Raw genomic sequence first — 17,443 nt, 5'->3', positions numbered from 1 at the left:
ACCAGGCTCCAATGTTGATCTGGCAGAGTTTCTACAGCTGGATGCCCTTCCTAACGCCTTGACAAGAGCCAAAAAACTCAAAATATCAATGTCTGAGATACCTAATAGAGGACAACATTGAATGAACCGGTGTTTTCACACCTTTTTACCATAAGAGAGATTTTTTCTCAATGGCAACTGCAATGTCCAAGGTTCCACGCTGTAGGACTGAACCGAGAACCATGTGGTTGAAACGCAAACTTCTTACCGCACAGCCATACCTGCATCTATACACACACACATACACTTGCACGTGCACACACACACACACACACTGCACACAAAATTTATTAGATGAGCGAAATACATTAAACTGGAGGATGATGATGATGGCCGTCTTATATTATTATAGAGGAGTAGGAGGAGTAACTAGGAAGAGGATAGAGATGTTGGTGATGACATGTCAGAGCGTACTCACAAGTTACAAGGTAAGTATGTGTGTGTGTGTGTGTGTGTGTATGTATTTATATTTATATATTAGTATATATGTGTGTGCATATGTATGTGTGCATGTATATGTATATCTGTGTGAAAATGACTGAGTGACAATCTGGATAAGGTAGGGTTTGCAGAAAAACCCTTAGGCGGCGAGCTGGCAGAAAGGTTAGCACGCTGGGCGAAATGCTTAGCTGTATTTCATCTGCCGCTACGTTCTGAGTTCAAATTCTGCTGAGGTCGACTTTGCCTTTCATCCTTTTGGGGTCGATAACTTAAGTACTAGTTTCACACTGGGGTCGATGTAATCGACTTAATCCCTTTGTCTGTCCTTGTTTGTCCCCTCTGTGTTTAGCCCCTTGTGGGTAGTAAAGAAATAAGTATTTCGTCTGCTGCTACGTTCTGAGTTCAAATTCCGCCGAGGTCAACTTTGCCTTTCATCCTTTATGGGTCGATTAAATAAGTACCAGTTACGCACTGGGGTCGATGTAATCGACTTAATCCCTTTGTCTGTCCTTGTTTGTCCCCTCTATGTTTAGCCCCTTGTGGGCAGTAAAGAAATAAGACAAAGTAATCTGCTAGCTAACTTGCACATTACCATGCAATCTGTGAGCAGAACAGTAAAGTTACGTATGAAAAGCTTTTCTCAAGTTTAAAATATGAATTTGCTTTTGTTATCTACATTTCAACAAGGGGGGGGGGGGCTTTGTAGCTTTGTTAGAAACCAGATCCTTCTTTACAAGAAGACCTCAAATATTGAAAAACAAAAGGGAACAGACACGCACACACACATACATACAAACACACTTACATGTATGTACATGTAAGTACATACATGTACTTACATGAAACTGTGTTAAATACACCAAATCTCTCAGTTCTCCATCCTACTTCCTACCCAACGGTTACAAGATATTTATATATAAATATGAACATACAACTCACATGTTTGTATGTAGGTAGGGACATATGTGCATATGTGTGTATATGTGTATATATATATATATATATAAAACATTACATTTTTTACTGAACCCTAATTATATAACGTAATGTTTTAAATATACCATAAATCGTCTTTTTACATACTGAGCACTACTTGGTAAAATTAATTAATAATTAATTAATTTTACCCTTTTATTATTGACAATATATACAGACACATTAGTATGCATGAGTGTGGTTTTGTGTGTGTGTGTGTGTGTGTGTGTGTGTGTGTGCTCTTAATTCACAGAATTTATTTCAATATAATTCGTGGAATATTTAGCCCATAAGATCCTGTTATACTTAGTGTAGCAAAGTTTCTTTCATCTAATTGATCCCCGGATTGCTTACTTCCTTTTCTGATAACAATGTGCATTTTCAAACACCCCCCCCCACTCCCACATACAAACTCATGTACTACTCACCAAACTCGTACACATGATACCAGTATGAGTTTAAATGTTAGTCTTAAAGTGCCATTTGCTTAATACATCACATTGTGTCGTGACTCTTACAAAGGGTCTCTCTGTGTCTCGGGCCGACCAAAGCCTTGTGAGTGGATTTGGTAGATGGAAACTGAAAGAAGCCCATCATGTATATATGTGTGCGTGAGTGTGTTTTTGTACCTGTGTTTGTCCTCTGCCACTGCTTGACAACCGCCATTGGCATGTTTACATCGCTGTAACTTAGCAGTTCAGCAAAAGAGACAGATAGAATGAGAACCAGGCTTGAAAAACAAAATAGGCACTGGGGTCACTTCATTCAACTAAAAGTTCTTCAAAGTGGTGCCCCAGCATGGCCATAGTCTAATGACTGAAACAAGTAAACGATAAAAAGATAAAGATATCGTATCAGGTGTATTCTCTGATATATTTGTCGTCATACATTTGTGTTGAAACACAAAAACATTTGAGCAGAATTTAGGTAGGCAGAAATATGCTTGTCACAGATTTCATCTGCTAAAAAGCCAGGTACATTGCAGTTGCTAGGGAGAAAAGCAGATATAAAAGAAATTTGATACACTTATAATGGGAGGAAGGTTTTTTTTATGACACTTCTGGGGTATCTTCTTCCAATATAAATTATTCTGTTGATTCAAGGAGCTAGAAATACGAAGAATGAAGTCCTCAGGTGGAGTAAATTCAATAACCTATTTCTTTACTACCCACAAGGGGCTAAACATAGAGAGGACAAACGGATTAAGTCAATTACATCGACCCCAGTGCGTAACTGGTACTTATTTAATCGACCCCGAAAGGATAAGTCGACCTCGGCAGAATTTGAACTCAGAACGTAGCAGCAGACGAAATACGGCTATGCATTTCGGCCGCTATGCTAATGTTTCTGCCAGCTCGCTGCCTTAAATTCAATAACCGTTTATTCACAGGTGCTTCGTACAAGGGGTTTGCTTTCAGTAACCATCTTCACAGCAGTGTGTAGTTAGCCTTCTCTCCCATACACGTGAGGTTCAGTAAACTCTGGAGACAATGCATGTGATATCACAGCGGGACAAAAGTCCGCTGTGAGCTCCTGGCTTTGAAGTCTTGCTCGGCGTCAGTGTGAGAAGAATGAGAGGGAAAATGTTATTGTCTTTTCCTTAAATAATGGTTGCAGGCGAGATCTCGCTGTTTGAAAATGGCGTTGGCTTCTTTGTGCCTCATTGCACACTCATAGATTCTCACTTTACAGTTGAATGATTTTGAAATCGCACCAGGGCTATTCAGCTGTGCCCGGATGCATTCAACTTGCTGGCAGGTGTGCGTTAGAACACAGAAAAACTGAAACTGAAGTTTCTCAGTAATTTGTGTCCAGTCAAGATTGATCTGAGGTCTGCACAACAACAATTCAGCATATGAAAAAAAAAATCAAGAGGAGTCCTCTAGATGATTGCACAATCTGCTAGAAATAGCAGCCAACTCACCATCTTCAAAAATAGCAAGGATGCTTAAATAATGTAATTCTAGATGTTGTGACTCCCTTCGGTCATGAATGACCATGGGATTGCACCTAGAAAGTTACCCTCCGAGGCACAAGTCTGCGCAAGGTTGTTTATGGAGGACCAGCAGTCGCCCATGCATACCAGCCTCCCCTCTTCATATCACAGATGTTATTATCCAAGGGTAAGGCAAAGGGGCCAATACAGCTTGGCACCAGTGACGTCGCAGCTCATTTATTAATGTGCAAGTGGCTGAGCACTCCACAGACACATGTACCCTTAACGTAGTTCTTGGGGAGATTCAGCGTGACAAAATGTGTGACAAGGCTGACCCTTTGAAATACAGGTGCAACAGAAACAGGAAGGAAGAGTGAGAGAAAGTTGTGGTGAAAGAATACAGCAGGGTTCACCACCACCCCCTGCCGGAGCCATGTGGAGCTTTAGGTGTTTTCGCTAAATAAACACTCATAATACCTGTTCTGTGAATCAAAACCGCGATTCTACGACTGCGAGTCCGCTGCCCTACGAGAGATTATTTCAGTCATTAAATTGTGGCTATGCTGAGGGACCACCTTGAAGAAATTTAGTTGAACTAATCAACCCCCATTACTTATAATTTTTTTGTGAAACCTTGAACTTATTTTATGGGTCTCTTTTGCCAAATCATTAAGTTACGGGGACATTAAGTACACCAACACCAGATGTTGAGTTGTGGTTGGTATGGGGACAAACGCAGGCACAAAGACACACACACATACACAGCGGGCTTCTTTCAGTTTCCATCTAACAAAACCACTAACACAGCTTTGGTCAACCCGAAGCTATATTAAAAGACACTAACCCAAGGTGCCATACAGTGGGACTGAACCCGGAACCATATGGTTGGGAAGCTAACTTATTATTATATATATATATATATACACACACACACACACACATACATATAAACACAGGGTGCGGTGAATATATTGTTTAAATTACTCAAAAATGAAATTAACACTGACATCTCATTTTAACAGATTTATTTTAACAAATATAACATAAAATATCTTGAAATACTAAAAGAGTAAATTTATTAAATATAATAGCCATTGGTTTCAACCATGGCTTCCAGACAACTTCGGAAGCCATGGTCGTTGCCTGTGCCGCCAAACTGGCTCCCATGCTAGTGGCACGTAAAAAGAACCAGTCAAGCGTAGTTGATGCTAGTACCGCTTGACTGACCTTCATGCCAGTGGCATGTAAAAAGCATCCACTACATTCTCGGACTGGTTGGTGTTAAGAAGGGCATCCAGCTGTAGAAACTTTGTCAGATCAGATTGGCACCTGGTACAGCCTTCTGGTTTGTCAGCCCTCAGTCAAACTGTCCTATCCATGCCAGCATAGAAAGTGAACGTTAAACGACGATAATGATGATGATGATATATATATGTATGTGTATGTATGTATATATGTGTGTGTGTATGTATGTATATATATTAGGTTGTCCAAAAAATTCCAAGTTTTTTTTATATGTAAGTGTTATTTAATATTCAAAAAGGGATATAAATAATTGACCTTTCAATAAATTTTATTCAATGAAATAATTTCCATTATTATTAATGACCTTCACCCATCTATCAGGCAATTTAAATGTTCCATCAGCATAGAATTTGACTGCTTTTCATGAAAAAAGTTAGCTAGATGCATTTTGAGTACATGTCAATTGTTAAATATTTTTCCTTGCAATGAGTTCTGTAGAGACAAAAACAAATGGTATTCGGATGGTAGAATATCAGAACATGGTGGATGGGGTAAGAAATCCCAGCCAAGTTCGGGTAGCCAAAGACTCATGTGGCTGAGCATTGTCTTGTTGAAACACCACCCCTTTTTTGTTGACAGTCTCCAGCCTCATTTCTTTGATTTTTTTTGGATCAAATTAACCAGCTGACGGCAGTACACATCAGCATTAATGGTCTGGTTTTGTAGAAGGAGTCAATAATAAATAATGCCTTTATGATCCCACCAAACACAAGGCATAGCTTATTCACACTACGTTTTTATACACAATTCATTCTTCATCTCCAGTCACAAGTTTTTTTCAGAAAAGGCATGCTTTCATTCTGTTTCAAATACATATCTTTTCTGAGAATCTGAGAGGGTCCCATAAATTATAGCAAGAAATGTATCTTAGCTTCACTAGGTGTTTATGAGGTGTACTAATTTTGGGAACTTCCAACTCCCCTGCAAGTTCTCTACTAATGATATTTGAGTTTTCTTTAACTTTTGCCCTCAAAACATCTTCATCCATATATGCATATATATATATAAATTGGGAAAATAACCACCTTTTATCAATTCAATAATGAAAAATTAAATTATACCATCTAGAAAAATGACATATTATAGAAAGATCAAATATAAGATAAAACATATAACGATGATTAAGTAATGTGCAAAATAATTAATAAAAATGTTCTACCAAATATATACGTTTTATTCATTATTTTGCACATTACTTAATCATCGTTATATGTTTTATCTTATATTTAATCCTTCTATAATATGTAATTTTTCTAAATGGTATAATTTAATTTTTCATTATTGAATTGATAAAAGGTGGGTTTTTTTTCTAATTTATATATATATATGTAACGCACAATTTATATATATATTCTCCTTCGTATATGTATATAAGGACACAGGGAAAAAATGTGTCGAAGCTGTCAGGAGGCGTTCGATGCCTCCTAGGGCTATACAACGGTGGTGTACCCCCTACTGTCACGTTCTTGTTAGATTGACAGTATACAACCATTCTATCGCCCCACCACCGTACATATCGAGAGATTTAGAAATTCAATATTTCTTATATATATATATATATATATACATATACATATATTTTATTTATTATTTATTTTTATACTTTTGTGATCTAGTTATGTGTTTTATAAGAATATATTTTATTTTTTATTAATGATTTGGTTTGTCTATCATTGTTTGAATTGCATAATAGTGGTTTTTCTCTAATTTATATATATATTATATATTTATATTGTGAAATTTAATTTAATACTAAATTGAATTTTTCCCTGTAAGTTTGGAGTTATACCCCCTAATATTATTATTATTATTATTATTATATATATATATATATATATGCTAGCATGGAAAGCAGACGCTAAACGATGATGATGATGATGATATATATATATACATATATGCATATATATATAAGTGTATGTGTGTACACACACACATACACACACATATGTATGTATACACGTGGGTGTTAATTTCTGGTGTGATGAATGCCTAGCGTGTTGCCTCGGCATTTTAAGAGAATTATATTTACACGCACTCATGAATCTCTTAGATCTCATAGCAACCACTTCACTTTGATGCACTGGCATGGGAATTCCTGGAAAACTGGAAAAGCTGTTGTCCATTTCCTTTGTCTTACAACCCCCCCCCCCCCCACACACACACACACTCACGTGTGTTCTTTTATGTACACGGGGAAATATTCATCCGCACATACACACACACACACACATACACACACACAGATTCCTGTATGTACGGAGACAGAGACACAAACATTTATTGTTTGCAAGTGTTTACTGATCACAAAGACACACAGTCCGGACATATCATCGACCGAAACACATACAGACACACGAACACACAGTGTTTCAAGTACTCTTAGAGAAGACATACATTCTTCTGAAGGACATTATTGACCAGTTTATGTGAGGAAATTTAAAAAGAGGGGAACTCCATACAAAACATTAAGAATAAACTCAAGTGCACGAAATAACTTTTGACACTAAGTAGGAAATCATTACGATTCCAATTTTAAATATATACATACATGTTTGTGTGTGTGTGTGTGTGTGTGTGTGTGCATATTTATGTGGAGCAGTCGTGATTGTGTGGTAGGAAGGTTGCTTCCCAACCATATGGTTTCAGATTCAGTCCCACAGTGTGGGACCTTGGGTGGGTGTCTTCTACTATGGTCTCAGGCCAACCAGGGCCTTGTGAATGGATATTGTGAATGGAAGCCCATCATATGTGGGTATTTTTGTAGTTGTGTTGGTGTGCGTGTGGAGGTGCAATGGCCCAGTGGTTAGGGCAGTGTACTTGCGGTCGGAGGATTGCGGTTTCGATTCCCAGACCGGGCATTGTGTGTGTTTATTGAGCGAAAACACCTAAAAGCTCCATGAGGCACTGGCAGGGGGTGGTGGTGACCCCTGTTGTACTCATTCGCCCCCAACTTTCTCTCACTCTTTCTTCCTGTTTCTTGAGTAATGCTGCGATAGACTGGTGTCCCGTCCAGCTGTGGGGGAACACATACGCCATAGAAACCGGGAAACTGGGCCCATGAGCCTGGCTAGGCTTGAAAAGGGTGCATAAAAAAATAATTGGTGTGCTTACATCCTCGTAACTTAGTGGTTCAGCAGAAGAGACCAGCAGAATGTGTGTGTGTATGTATATATATATATATATATATGTGTGTGTGTGCATGCATATATATGTGTGTGTGTGTGTGTGTGTGTATATATATATATATATATATATATATATATATATTTATAAAATATATATATACACACATGTACATATATATGTATGTATATATGCATATATATATAACCATCCGAACGTGGCCGTAGCCAGTACCGCATTGACTGGCCTCCGTTCTGGTGGCACGTAACAAACACCATCTGATCGTGGCCGTGCCAGCCTCGCCTGGCCTCCGTGCTGGTGGCACATAAAAAACACCATCCGAGCGTGGCCGTTCGCCAGCCTCGTCTGGCACCTGTGTCGGTGGCACATAAAAAGCACCCACTACACTCACGGAGTGGTTGGCGTTAGGAAGGGCATCCAGCTGTAGAAACACTGCCAGATCAGACTGGGCCCGGTGCAGCCCTCAGGCTTCCCAGACCCCAGTTGAACCGTCCAACCCATGCTAGCATGGAAAGCGGACGTTAAACGATGATGATGATGATATATATATATAGATGTATATATATAGGCTTTAGAAAAAAAACGTACTGGGGGCAATTTATTTGACTAAAAAGTTCTGCAGAACTGTCAGATTTTCATATTGTTGGACAATCTGAGGCTGAAACACAAGCAACATTTCAACGACAAGATTATCAAAGACCTTAAAATTTCAACATAATGGGTTAAAATTATTCAATGTTATTAACCCTTTCGTTACCGTATTCATTTTGAGATGCTCTGTGTTTCTTTCAATTAATTTTAAATATAACAAAGAATTTAGTAAAATTACTTAGTTATCATTAAGCTAGTGTTAGGAGTATAAATTGCAACTAAGGTTTGGTGGTATATTTTAATGAAAAACTTATGAAAACAAGACACTTATACTACAGAACCAGAGCCGGTTTTGGCTGGGCTGGTAACAAAAGGGTTAAGCTAGAATCACATTATATAATATAGCAGTTTGAAATTCAGCAGTGGTTTAGCTGTTATTTTTAAACGCAAGCAATCCTGTTCAAGTTCTCGCATTTATTGTACCAAGATAAATTGTTATTTTTATTCTTTTGCTATTGTTGTTTTTTATCTTCCTTGTTCCACTTTTTTTTTTATGTCAGATTACCCAGAAACTGTTGACAGGTTTTCTCAGAAAAACACTAATGTAAATGTTTTTTTTCTTATTGATTTGATTTTTAGGATTTTTTGTTACTGTTTTACTTTTGTTTCATTGAATGAATGCAGGGGAGGTAGAGAAGGACAGGAGGGGAAGGAGAAGAGTCATGGATGTGTGTGTGTGTGTGTGTGTGAGGAGAGTGAGTGGGGTGGGAAAGTTAGTGTGAAAAGGAGATAGAGTGGAAGGAGAGAGTGAGTTTGTGGGGGGTGGGGTTAGGGTATGTGTATGTGTTTGTATGCATATGTGGCCGGGTGTCTGTGTCTGAGAAAACGAAAGACAAATCGAAAGTTTATCTGTTAATGTTTGAAAAATAGAGTCCAAGTGTGTGTGTGTGTGTGTGATAAAAAGAGGTGGTGTGTTTGTAACAGAAGTGAAAGGAGAGCAATGTGTATGTGGGTGAGAGAGAGAGAGGGAGGGGACATTTGTCAATGTATGCGACGTGTGTGTGTGTGTGGGCTGTGCAGATTATACTGAACTAAGGAGGTGCCTCTATTTAAGTGCCTAATTCAACTGAATCTAAATATATATATATATATATAAATTTGTATGTGTGTGCACCTTTGTCATCTCAACATCATGTGATGCTTGCATAGAAGCATCATTGCTATATAAGGGATGTTCAGTTCCAAACTTCCCTGAAAACCATGTCAAGAAACAGGTGAGGATTGGTGACAGGAAGAGTATCTGACTGTGAAATTTGGTTTGATGTTACCTGCACATTTCTCTATGTGTTCACTTAAAGGAACCCATCTTTATTCCAGGAACCAGATTGGCTCTTCATGAAGAGCGGTTCTTCGTCTCAATGTTGTACTTGTCTCTCCTATATAGTGATGTTCACAACCCAAGCAGGTTATTACATGCATACACACTCTTACATGTGAATGTGTTTACGGTTTATGTTTTTGTGTATGTGTTTCTATTTGTATAAACGTCTATATATCTACGCGAGGATGATGTTGACTACGTGTTTATATGTATGTGTGTATATTTGTACATATATATGCAAATGCAGTGTTTTGTATATCTATGTATGTGCATGTGCGTATAGAAATGTGTACATGAACACAATGATGTGTGTATGGACACATATACGTGAGTATGGCTGTGTATGTGTGTATGTTTACATATATATAGATATATATGTGTGTGTGTATATATGTACAGGTGTGTGTGAGAGTGTGTGTGTGTATATATATATATATATATATATATGTATATATATATACACATATATATATATATACATACATATATATATATACACATGTGAGTGTATGCGTACATGTATGTATATGTGTGTATATGCATATTCTATGAATGAAGTTTTACTTTCTGCACACCTGTTGGAATAACTTCCTTTTATTCAAGTGTTTTTATTCAAGTGTTTTTATTCAAGTGTTTTTGTCTTAAGAACTGATGAGATGACAGAGCAGGCTTCAGCTGTGACATCCAAAACTCTGAGTTTTATTATGACAACTAACTGATTGTCCTATATTTTATATATATATATATATATATATATATATATATATATACATACACACTGAGACCCCCTTTGGTCATGACTGATTATGGGATTGCACCTAGAAAGTTACGCTCCCAGGCACAAGTCCGGGCAAGGTTGTTTATGGAAGACCAGCAGTCGGCCATGCATACCGGCCTCCCCTCTCCACGCCACCAGTGTTATCCAAGGGAAAGGCAAAAGCTGATACAGCTTGGCACCACTGACGTCGGAACTCATTTACAGCTGAGTTAACTGGAACAACGTGAAATAAAGTGTCTTGCTCAAGAACACAACATGCTGCCCGGTCCGGATTCGAACTCACACCTCACGATTGTAAGCTTGTCGCTCTAACCACTGAGCCATGCACCTTCACAAACACACACACACACATATATATATATATATATCGCCACCATGAATCGCCGTGACTGACCAGGCTATCAGATGTTGCTACACATCACTGGCTACAATGTGCTTCGCATTCTTTTAGCTTTCAAATGACGCCATCCTGCTGGCTAAGCGAGCAGGCCAACAGAAGAAAGAGTGAGAGAAAGTTGTGGCGAAAGAGTACAGCAGGGACCGCCACTATCCCCTGCAGGAGCCTCTGGAGCTTTAGGTGTTTTCGCTCAATAAACACTCACAATGCTTGGTCTGGGAATCGAAACCGCGATCCTACGATTGCGAGTCCGCTACCCTAATCACTAGGCCACTGCGCCTCCATATATATATATATATATATATATATATACATACACACACACACAGGGTTATTCTAAAAGATTTAACTGATTTCATTACGCAATAAGGAAAAGCAACAGAAAACTCCTGCTAAGTCACAAGTATTTACTCATGATCAATTTTCATTTCCTCTCTTACAAGTGTCCAATGTGGCCCACCACCTGCAACACGGGCAACATCAATGCAATAAGAGAATTCCTCCCAGACACGTATCAGCATATCGCGATCCACAGAGTTGATCTCTGTCGTTATTCGATGCTTAAGGTCACCGAGGTTTGTGGGTAGCGGTGCAACATAAACGCGATCCTTTACATGTCCCCACTAGAAAAAAACAAATGCGGTGAGATCTGGGGATCTCACAGGCCAAGGACAAAGAGCAGGGAAAAAAAGAACACCCTTTTCTTTTTTTCTTTTCTTTTTTTCACACATACTGTTTTTCACACATTTACTTTTTGTATTCTTTTATTATTTTTGATGTCATTTTGATATTAATTTTTATATATTTTTTATTTTGTATTTTGTATTTTTTATTTTTTGTTTTCTATTTTCCCCCTTTTTTTTTTTATTTGTCTACTTTTAAGAAAAAATATTTTGCTGTATGAGTAACCTTCTAAACCACAGAATTTCAGTTTGAAAACGGCTGTTGAAAAGCTCAGAACTCATTAGAGTAACTGAAAACACTATTAAAATTATAATTATCCCCCCCACCAAGCCATCTCTACTCATTTTTTCAAATATATTATACTGTACTAAGAACTTTTTTATCATTCTGCCAGCACCACCTTGACTAGCTTCAATGCTGATGGCACGTAAAAAGCACCACCGATCATGGCCACTGCCAAACTACCCTGCCACCTGTGCCAGTGGCACGTAAAAGGCACCCACTACACTCACAGAGTGGTTGGCATTAGGAAGGGCATCAAGCTGTAGAAACACTGCCAGATCAGATTGGAGCCTGGTGCAGCCTCGTGGCTTCCCCGACTCCGGTCAAACCGTCCAACCCATGCTAGCATGGAAAACGGACATTAAACGATGATGATGATGATGATGATGAAATTATATACAAATATAATTATAGTTAAGGGCAACTGGAAATGACCATTGCCAATCTAGAAATAGGTGTCAAATACCTACAGTCCACTCTACAATTTGTTCTCTGTATTCAACCACAGGTATGAGCAAGAAAATACAAAAAATATTGGATAATTCTATATATACTTCAAGATTTCACGCTCTGCAAACAATTGCTTTGCGATCTTCAGCAGAATAAACCATTAATATATAAATGAGAAATATACCTGCCCACTGGTAAAGTTACCTGCAGATACGAATGTACTCGTACATATCCCGCTTATACATTTCATCTTCCAGTCCATCTTGACCATGGGGATAAATATCAGAAGTCATATGGGGTGAATGCAGTCCTGCATTATATTCTGACGAGAGAACTACAAAATTGTTTATATACTCATAAGATAAGGATCATCTATCATCATCATTGTTTAACGTCCGCTTTCCATGCTAGCATGGGTTGGATGATTTGACTGTGGATTGGCGAACCACATGGCTGCACCAACCTCCAATCTTGATCTGGCAGAGTTTCTACAGCTGGATGCCCTTCCTAATGCCAACCACTCAGTGAGTGTAGTGGGTGCTTTTATGTGCCACTGGCATGGGGGCCAGTTAGGTGGTACTGGCAACGACCTAGCTCGAATCTTTTTACACATACCACCGGCATAGGTTCCAGTAAGGCAAAGCTGGTTATGCTCGAATGGTGCCTTTTACGTGCCACCGGCACAAAAGCCAGTTAGCCGCTCTGGCAATGATCATGCTCAGACAGTGCTCTTAGCACCCTACTAGCACAGGGCTCAAGTGCCTTTTATGCGGGTATAATCATAAATAATTATATCGGTGGGTGCTTTTACATGCCACTGGCACAGGCGATACTGGCAATGGCCACGCTCAAATGGTGCTTTTTATGTGCCACCTGCACAGCTATGTGTCACCTGCACAGCTATGTGTCACCTGCACAGCTGTGTGTCACCTGCATAGCTATGTGTCACCTGCATAGCTATGTGTCACCTGCATAGCTATGTGTCACCTGCATAGCTATGTGTCACCTGCACAGCTATGTGTCACCTGCACAGCTATGTGTCACCTGCACAGCTATGTGTCACCTGCACAGCTATGTGTCACCTGCACAGCTATGTGCCACCTGCATAGAAAAATGGATGTAAAACCAAACAAACAAATGGTAGATTAGAAAGAGAGAAAGAGAGACTTTTGGTGTGTATATATGTTTGTGCATGTCCATGTACACATGGATATAATTTTATGAGTATATACTGTTGCATCCATGTGTATTTGTACAGGTGTGTGAGTGCACACACTCATTCAGAGACTTATTCTGAATGCAGATGTATGCACGCTCACACATGTCCACGCCTATGCGTAATACATATGTAAACACACACTTTTAACTACATAAATACATATGCTTGCACACGCATTCAATATGTTTCAGTTTTATTGCTCTTGAACTTGGTAGGATTTGAACTCAGAATATAAAGAAGGCAAATGCTTGAATGCTGCAAAGAATTCTTTTCCAACTTCCTAACGATTCTGCCAACCTGTCGCCCTCGTTAGTGGGTAATTACTAAAAGACTCACTGCTTCTTGGCATGCATCGTATTCCATCTGGTAGACAGACACATGCACACACACACACACACACACACATGCAATTATAAGCAGAAATAGTAAGAGTTATCAATGCATCGTTAGCGGAGGAGGGAAGTGTATATAGTTTTGATGATGTCTGCTGTGTTTACATTTGAAGAAGTATGTTATTAGATCAATTTACATTTGCCTCCCAGCACAAAACCACAATTAAGGTCTAATGTGTTTGTAGACTTAAATACACACAAAGTGTCTATCATGTTCCTGTTATATGTCTCTGTTATATATTAGTATTATACAATATTATTATGATAGGCGCAGGAGTGACTGTGTGGTAAGTAGCTTGCTTACCAACCACATGGTTTCAGGTTCAGTCCCACTGCGTGGCACCTTGGGCAAGTGTCTTCTACTATAGCCTCGGGCCGACCAAAGCCTTGTGAGTGGATTTGGTAGACGGAAACTGAAAGAAGCCCGTCGTATATATGAATATATATATATATATATATATATATATATATGTATGTGTGTGTGTATGTTTGTGTGTCTGTGTTTGTCCCCCCAACATCGCTTAACAACCGATGCTGGTGTGTTTACATCCCCGTAACTTAGCAGATCGGCAAAAAGAAACCGATAGAATAAGTGCTAGGCTTACAAAGAATAAGTCCTGGGGTCGATTTGCTCGGCTAAAGACAGTGCTCCAGCATGGCCACAGTCAAATGACTGAAACAAGTAAAAGAGTATCATATAACAGTATTAATTTCTGCTACTATGTGAGGTATGTTAGTATCACACACACACACACAAAATCTAGTAAAACCTGTATTAATGTCGTCTTTTTTTATATTTTAAAGCTTCTCCAACTTCCTCGCCTCAGACTCGATGCCATCTCAGAGCTGATTCCTTGAAGACGAATGATTGCAGATCCATGGCAGGAAAAACCAGACAGGTTTCTATCTGATTTTATTTGTTTGTTGTTTTATTTTTGGGAGGTCTTTTATTGTTTTTGTTTTTTGGTGCAACTGATTTTGAAAATTAAGTCATGACCATCACCACCAACACTACCACTGTCACAGCTGCCATCACCACCACCACCACCACCACCACTCACCATCATCGTGAAGTGCACCACCACCAACCAACCTCCACTACCCGCCATCATCATATCTAAATCAATCACTTTTCTTTTAGTTTCAGCCCAAGGGCTGCAGTCACTCTGGGGAACCATGTATATGCCATTGGTGTCCTTAGTCAGTCCTCAGTTTGTACCCCTATCACTGGTGCCTTGTTGTTGTTTAGCTCCCCCTATCTCTGATCAATCTGTGACCAAAGATGTACCAATTGTAACCATCTTCCCTTTTCAGGACTACAGCTAAGGACCACAGTCTAATGCAGTGGTTGCCTACAATTTTATTTGCCTTTGGACCCATTTGATTTTTTTTTATTATCCAGATGGACCCTTAAAGCGATTCAATGTTTAAAAAATTCCTATTATACTTTTATGATTAAATATTATTAGAAATTGCATAAAAAAAGGATTAAAATCGTTTGTGCATTGCAGAAGTATAACGAATTCGTTGCAGATAAATTTTAACACCAAAACCTTATATTGACCTTCAAAGGTCATGTGGCCCCTGGTTGAGAACCACTGCTCTAATGTAACCATCTCTTGTTTGCAGGGTATTGTTATATTTGTGGAAGATGTGGCTGCTATCTCTAGCAAGCTGATCAACTATGTCAAAGTCACCCTCATTACACTCACCTAATAGTATTGTGGTGTCATGTTGTAAAACAAAACACCAAAACGACCCTGCCCAGACACCGGAGGAGCCGGTTCTTCTGTTAATAATGAGTCATCACAGTCAGTCTCATTGAAATGGTTTGAAGGGTGGAGGAAAGGAGAATAGGATTACAAGCTTAACTTTTTAACATTCAGATGTGCCGGTGGCACATAAAATGCACCATCCGACCATGGCCCTGCGCCGGTGGCACGTAAAGAGCACCATCCGATCGTGGCCGTTTGCCAGCCTCGTCTGGTCCCTGTGCCGGTGGCACGTAAAAAGCACCCACTACACTCACGGAGTGGTTGGCGTTAGGAAGGGCATCCAGCCATAGAAACATTGCCAGATCAGACCCCAGTCAAACCGTCCAACCCATGCCAGCATGGAAAGCTGACGCTAAATGATGATGATGATGATGATGTCAAATGTTATGCTTAATTATTCACATTGTTATTTTTAGAATGACATTGTAGGCTAGGTATGAAAGGTTGGATCTGGTCAGTCTGAACATAAAACAAGTAGAATATTTGAGCTGGGGTTAGGCCACTTTAAATATATTAAAGGGTTAAATACAGGTTCTGAGTTCAAATTCACAGCAGGTATCTTATTTTGTATTTTGGGCAATGTGGAGTCAGTGTAGATTGTTCTGTGAAATATACAGCTTGTGTGATGATGATGATGATGATGATGATAGACGAACTTTGTTGGAAGCATGCAAACCAGGTTTCTGGTTTGAGGAATAACTTTCTCCCATCAATCTTGGAACCCTTAAGAAATATAATGGTAATATATATATATGTGTGTGTATGGGACACCAGACCAGCACATCAAAAAACATACACTGTGTTTATCAAATAATATGTATCTCTCACCAGATGGAGCACTTTTTTCGTTGATCTTACCATCACAGAAAGAATATTGTGTGTGTGGCCTAGTGGTTAGGCTGTTGCACTCATGATCGCAGGTTCAATTCCCACACCAGGTAGCACTTTGTGTTCTTGAGCAAGACACTTCGCTTCATTTCATGTTACTCCAGTCCTCTTACGATCAAGGGGCAGTGCTGGCCTGCTCGCCTAATCAGCAGGGTGGCATCCTTTGATGGCTAAAACAATGCAAAGCACATTGTGACCAGTGATGTGTAACAGCATCAGATCACGCTGAGAAAGATATAGATATGTATCTTTTGTTGTTTGCCCTCCCCTCCTCCCAAATTCACTGAATTTATTTTTGTTTCTTTATTTAAAGATATCACAGAATGACCGATCCATGTAGCTGCTGTCAACCAACCATAACTGCTTCAAGTTTTGTCTCACCATTCAACCATGGAAACCCAAACCATAAATTATACATTAAGATGTTCGTAACTTTTCAAGTCATGTTCTGCTTTCTCACAATCCTGTTGGAACCGAGAGATTTTCAGGAAATACAGTTTGTCCAGTAGTAACACAACTCTTGCATGGATTTGGATGAAATTTGTTTATACAATAGAATTCAGTGATATTTACAAAGTCAGAAAACAGCACAGCTCCCATGACTTAAGGAAACATTTTTTCACGCTGAGAGTTGCTGAAGCATGGAACAAACTGCCGGCATCAGTTGTTAGTTGTCGGAGCACTGCATCCTTCAAAACTTCCATGCTTCCTGAGATTCGCCAACACTACACCTGATTTTCTCCCTTCCATACACACACAAGCA

At 39.1% G+C, this 17,443-nt stretch overlaps 1 protein-coding gene across 4 annotated transcripts in view; it reads left to right on the top strand.

Annotated features, from left to right (window-relative positions):
- LOC115223227 (serine--tRNA synthetase-like protein Slimp) overlaps positions 1 to 17,372 on the top strand; it is a 119,885-nt gene extending 102,513 nt beyond the window's left edge. For 3 of the 4 annotated variants that reach the window (XM_036512173.1, XM_036512172.1, XM_029793711.2), the window contains 2 exons: positions 14,822 to 14,916; positions 16,994 to 17,372. In XM_036512173.1, the coding sequence (XP_036368066.1) occupies positions 14,822 to 14,875 (54 nt within the window). In that variant the 3' untranslated portion in view covers positions 14,876 to 14,916; positions 16,994 to 17,372. The remainder of the gene's footprint in view (positions 1 to 14,821; positions 14,917 to 16,993) is intronic. The other variant, XM_036512174.1, reaches the window with a different exon arrangement.
- The last annotated feature ends 71 nt before the right edge of the window (positions 17,373 to 17,443 follow it).

The sequence above is a fragment of the Octopus sinensis genome, linkage group LG22, assembly GCF_006345805.1.
Source record: "Octopus sinensis linkage group LG22, ASM634580v1, whole genome shotgun sequence".
Lineage (NCBI taxonomy): Eukaryota > Metazoa > Mollusca > Cephalopoda > Octopoda > Octopodidae > Octopus > Octopus sinensis.
This window is presented reverse-complemented; position numbering and strand designations above follow the sequence as displayed.